The sequence below is a fragment of the Zea mays genome, chromosome 8 (genome assembly GCF_902167145.1).
Source record: "Zea mays cultivar B73 chromosome 8, Zm-B73-REFERENCE-NAM-5.0, whole genome shotgun sequence".
NCBI lineage: Eukaryota > Viridiplantae > Streptophyta > Magnoliopsida > Poales > Poaceae > Zea > Zea mays.
Genome location: NC_050103.1, coordinates 14,023,062 through 14,029,154, shown reverse-complemented (window position 1 = coordinate 14,029,154; position 6,093 = coordinate 14,023,062). Strand labels below are relative to the sequence as shown.

Below are 6,093 nucleotides of genomic sequence, written 5' to 3'. Positions count from 1 at the left end.
CGAAGTGCTGCATCAATATCTTCTGTGCTTGCGGAGTTAACCAGTATTATCATAAAAAAAGTATCAACTGTCAACATCACCAAAATTAATTTAAAGCTCGGAAGCTAACTAAGAGTTTATACAGATGGTAAATGTACATAAGATATTATCAGGAAAAGAAAAGAAGATGGTGATATATGTGTATTTTGTTAGTGTCTTTAATGTATCAAAATTATTTTTAAAACTATTTATTTTGCGACCGAAGAAATATATCTATTTTTTTGGGAATAAAGAAAACTACTAGGGCACTTTAGGGGGGAAATCCTTATAATTGAATGGCTAGTTCAGAGTCGTTGGGTCACGAATAGGCCGCAAGACTATTCATTGTTGGCTTTACACGAGTCACGAGTGGCCGCTAGAGAGAGAGCAGGCGACGCTGCTCATCCCGTTCCTGGTGCTGAGAAGTTGATCGTGGCAACAAATTTCACAGGTCAGCTCACTTCAATAATACTGTACATCTTTAATCTAAACGTCGCATTAAAATCAGGTTGTTTGTGTCGAAGATGAAAGGTGAGTTTTTTTTAATTTATCAAGGCATCTGAGTAGATATGTAGACTATTATCCATGGTTCTAAAATATAGTTGTTTCTAGTCACGCATTCAAATAAATATAGACATACATACCAACTATATTTATAATAATATATATTTAGTTTAAAAGTTTAGATACATGAAGTATTAATTTAGTATGTGTAAACACAATTAATAGTAAGGAAAAAATTGGCAAATCTAGCTAAGACAAATATTGTACATTTTTTGTTATAAGTTGTAATGGTCATAGATATCTTATTGTAGGCAAATGGTCATAGATATCTAATCTCACTGAATATAGTTTATTACTCTCTCTCGTGGATAGAAAGTTTTTCATCATAAAACTCTTACAAAAAATCTGACCTTGAGGCAAAATATAGTTCTTTCTAGTTTTTTTACTTTAAATGAATGATAATAAATATAAACATACATACAAACCATATTTATAGGTTAATTAATGAATATATATTTAGTCTAAAACACATTATATTTTAGGACAGTTAGAGTAAGACATTAACATTAGACTAGTTTGGATACACCTTTTTTCTATGAGATAGAAGAAAAAAAAATGAAGGAGACTATAGAGGAATTAATCCGATTTTCCAAACTTTTATTAAATAAATTTCTTGAAAAAATGGTTAATCTAAATTAGCCATAAAGCTAAGCAGACGCCGAACTCATAAACCCCACCACAGCCCAGACCAACCGCCTCGCCTGCCGTTCCCCTCCACGTCTCCCCATTCCCGCCTCCCGAGACCTGAACCCTGTTGGGGACACATGGGCCCCACAACCCGCGCTCACTTCGTCTACAATCGCCGCCGCCGCCGCCGCCGAGGCGGGCGGCACGCTGTCGAGGAGGCTTCCGACGAGGAGCAGCAGCAGATGGATAGCTCCTCCTCATCCTCCGACGAAGAAGGAGATCAGGAAGAAGATGCCGAAGCCTCCGGAGAGGACGTCGATGACGAGGAAGAAGAGGAAGCGGTCGCTGCCGAGCCTGCGCCCAAGCAGCCACCCGCAGCTGCGGCGGCGGGGGAGAAGAGGGGCCGAAGGAAGGGCTCGATCACCATTAGCCTGAAGAAAGTGTGCAAGGTAGTGGTCGGTGCAATAAATCTCAAGACTTTGTAGCTATTTTGCCCCATGTTCAGTTCTTGCTATGTGCCTTCCATGTGTGTTCAGAAAGACGGCTTATTTCTGGGGCCTGGATCCCAACTTGAATTTTAGAGATAGAAAACGTTTCGTTTTCACGCTCATTTTGACCATTTGGGGTTGGATTAGGAAGGGTCGCTCAATGTATCCGTTATTGCCTAATTCCTAATTTCGAATACGAAAAACGGGCTGTTATTTTTCTTGTATAACATGTTATTCTACCTGCGCTTTGGACCCAATGGGAAATGTCTATCCGTTATGCGTTTGGTTTGTAATGGCGCCTCCTTTTCTGTTCACTTCAGCAATATTTCGAGTTTCTTTGTCGCAAAGATTTTCTTTTACAATGGTGTAGTGTCTATGATTCCCTTCGTATGCATTTCTCGCGCTAGGGTTTTCATGTGTTCTTCGTTGTGCCTGGTTGCAGGCGTGCAAAAGGACAGGGCACCAGGCAGGGTTCAAGGGGGCTGTGTACATCGACTGCCCCATGAAGCCTTGCTTCTTATGCAAGATGCCAGGTTGTGAGCTCTAAGCTTTTGTGGTACAAGAGTCACTAAATTAGTGTTCATGTTAGTATTGTCGAAGGATTCTTGTTTAAACTAACGCCAATGAAATTAGGTTAGGCTAATTATTATTTTTGAAAAGACCAGGAGGGGTTGCCTACTACTGTTTAATACAGTTTATATCATGCTAATTATTTATGTGAAAGAGAAAAAAACTGAAAGAAGTTGCAATGGTGAACCAGCATCAGTATTATTTCCTTGTGTTTTCGTGTGCCATTTCATTAAGAAAGAAAAGAGGTACCCCTCCTGAGGATTAGAAGCTCCAACGGTAAAACAATACAGCACACACATGCAAAAGAAAGATAAACACACAAGCACGACCCTTAGGACAAAATCCTGGAAGGGTGGTACTCCAGCTAGACACCACAAATGCCCTTCAGCGGCCACCGACTGAATCACACTTTGTGTATCCGGCTTAACTCTCTCAAAGCCACATACACTCCTATGTCTCCACAGCTCCCAGGAGACTAGCATTCCGCGCCTCCTTAGGCAAAGATGCAGGTGCTCGACACCCAGGAATTTAGGCTAATATCAGCATCAGGTGGCCTCACAATCTGATTTAATCTTTGTAGCACCAAAGTCCAACCTCCGTGGCAAACACACAGGAAGAAAGCACATGGTTGATTGTTTCCACTGCTTGGTCACAAAAGGGGCAGGCTGGCTGATGGGACAACCCACATTTGGCCAAACAGTCTGAAGTCCAGCAGCGGCTATTGATGGCCAGCCAAATAAAAAATTTGCAGTTTCCTAAAGCCCAAATCTTGCAAATCCTTTTCCAAGGAGAGAACCTGATGGTGCCAACAAACATAGCATTAAAAGCCAATTTTCTGCTGTAACTACCAGAAGAAGATAACACCCAGGGATTTAAAGCTGCTTCCTAATGCTTCATAGCAGTTTACATGTTTTACTTATGATTTCAAAGCTTTATCAACATTATCAAATGAATCTTAGAATACAAGTCCACAATGTATCCTTAGATGAAAATGACATGGATGCTGATTTTCTCAGTCACCATATCCACAATGGATCCTTATATGAAAATGACATGAATGTTGATTTTCTGTCATCAACACTAAGTTTTCGTCATGGACAGGTCATACAACCTTGACTTGCCCACATAGAGTAACAATGGAGCATGGTGTTATCCCAGCGCCTAAAAGGAATGCAAACACTTCTCTGGATTATGTCTTCCAGAGCCAAGTCAAGGGAAAGATTCCCATGGTACAGAGTGTGGTTTGACTAAGGCATTATATTCTGTGTTCTTTGTTGCCAATAGCAATATTTCATATTACCCTTTTTACTAGATCTCTCACTTTTTTCTTCTTACCAATGCTAGGTTAAGCCTAAGTTTCTGATACCCAACCAACTAGAGCATGGAAACATAAAATTTCATCAGAGACGTGTGACATGCTTGGAGTTTCATCCAACTAAGAACAGTGTTCTTTTATCAGGAGACAAGGTATTGCACTACTACTGTTCAACTTTGTTGGCCTCTTAAATTACTTGAGTGTATCTCAGCATTCCTGGTGCCCAAAATGGGTTAAATTGCAGGAACATGTAGGCATGTACTAATTGATATTTGTTCTTTCCATGCAGAAAGGACTTCTGGGTATCTGGGATTATGTTAAGTTGCATGAGAAAATCACTTATGATTCTGTGCACTCCTGCATTCTGAATAGCATGAAGTAAGAGTATTCCTTGATGGTTGTGTTCTGTCTCTTTTTTTTTTTGGTGTGCAAAGGACAAAATGTTGCAACATAATTTGACCTTGTTCAGGATTGATACCACCAACGATGGTATGATATATACAGCTTCCTCTGATGGTACTATCAGTTGCACTGATTTGGATACTGGTATTGGCTCTCCCTTGTTAAATCTCAACCCAAATGGTTGGAATGTAAGTTTACTTTGGTCATGTTCTATAGATCACTTTGTTCAAAAAGAATTTATGAAGATGTTATTTCAGTCTCTCTCTACCTTCCCCCATCTTGTTCTGTAAGCATGCATTCCTCAGATGTCATTGATCTGAATTAATTTCTATCCATTTTGAGCTTGTTTTTAATGAACCCTGGTCCTTCGTTGCTCACAACAGGGTCCAAGCTCTTGGCACATGATATACGGGATGGACTTAAACACTGACAAAGGTCTTCTTTTGGTGGCAGATAACTTTGGTTTTCTTTACTTGTGAGTATCTTTAGGAAAGTGGGTGGTACCTTCATGAGATTTATTCCTAACAGTGCTAAATATTGCTATATATGCAGCTTCCTTTGAAACAACTGATCAGTTTGTTCTTGTGGTCCATTTTATGCATTTATTTGGCAGCTTAATTCCAAATGGTTTGACATCAGTGATCGTTTTACACTTGAATTCAGAGATATTGTTGTACACTACCACACTTGCATGCATCAAATGTGCCTTGGCATTCTGTTGTAAGCTATTATTAATTCTTGCAGCCTGGATAGACGATCAAAGACGAGAATTGGACATCCAATTCTTATCCATAAAAAGGGTAGCAAGGTAACCAGCCTACATTGTAACCCTGCACGACCTGAAGTGCTTCTAAGCAGCGGAAATGATCACTATGTGAGTGTGTTCTGCATATGTAAAGATCCGCTTTTTCTCGTCTTGTATTTGATATCTCCACATCTCTGTAATTATTAGGCCCGTATTTGGGATACAAGGAAGCTTGAAGCCAACTCTCCCCTTGCCAGCCTTGCTCATGGACGGGTTGTTAATTCAGGATACTTTTCTCCACGAAGCGGAAATAAGATCTTGACAACTTGTCAGGACAACCGAATTCGTGTATGGGACTATATTCTTGGTGATCTGCAATCCCCAAGTAGAGAAATTGTGCACAGTCATGATTTCAATCGTCACCTGACTCCCTTCAAAGCTGAGTGGGATCCAAAGGTTTCAGTTATAATTAAAAAAAATGTATTTTTGGATTTTATTATTTCACAATAGCTGTGCCCGATTCTGAAATGGAATGTTAATTTTCTGCAGGATTACACCGAAACAGTTGCAGTGATTGGCCGTTACATAAGTGAGAACTACAATGGTGTTGCTCTGCATCCAATTGATTTTATAGATACTAGTTCTGGGAAGCTTCTGGCTGAGGTGATGGACCCTGACATAATAACAATCAGCCCAGTGAACAAGCTACATCCGCAAGATGACATCCTAGCTACAGGAAGCTCAAGGTAGACCTATCGATACATAAGTACATAATAATGTTATCCAGTGCGAGATCTTTCCCCCTCCACAACTCATGAGGTGGTCCTTGCAGGTCTATTTTCATATGGAAGCCAAAAATTGAAGATGAACTTACTGAAGAAAGAGCCAAGCATGACAATAGTAGTGATGACGACTCAGGTGGTGATTCTGGCGGAAAGAACAAGAAAGCAAAGAAGACTCGCTTCACTCATGCAGTAAAGGGAAAGGGCAAATCCAAAGTCTGATGCTTGGTGTACATAGTCGGCAGCATTTTGACAAGAAAGCGTCCATTAACCAGCTCCTGATGCATCTCCTTTTGTACCATCTTGCCAACTCCCTCACCCCCCCCAGCTAAGGTGCTGAAGACCCGTATGAAACGCATGCTGATAGACCCCATAGTTGTCTCCTGCATCAATGCTCCTAAGGAGTTAGCCAGTTAGGTTTCGGACTCTTTTGAATCCTGACATGCTTATGATCACTTGTCATTTGTCAACGAGGCCTTTTAACGGTTTAATCCTGTATCAACATATAAATCTCCTGTACAGTTGCCTGAATGCAATTTGTGCTTGTAAAATGTTTATTGGTGCTCTCATCTGTTTATTTTG

General features: G+C 40.4%; 1 protein-coding gene across 1 annotated transcript; it reads left to right on the top strand.

Annotated features, from left to right (window-relative positions):
• The first annotated feature begins 1,248 nt into the window (after positions 1–1,248).
• LOC100381699 (DNA damage-binding protein 2) lies at positions 1,249–6,080 on the top strand. Its single transcript, XM_008657404.3, has 11 exons — positions 1,249–1,658; positions 2,140–2,230; positions 3,369–3,496; positions 3,612–3,734; positions 3,872–3,960; positions 4,052–4,172; positions 4,368–4,459; positions 4,729–4,858; positions 4,937–5,185; positions 5,279–5,475; positions 5,562–6,080. Exons 1-11 carry the CDS (start codon positions 1,347–1,349, stop codon positions 5,731–5,733), a joined length of 1,704 nt encoding a protein of 567 aa, XP_008655626.1. The 5' UTR covers positions 1,249–1,346; the 3' UTR covers positions 5,734–6,080.
• Positions 6,081–6,093: the final 13 nt, after the last annotated feature.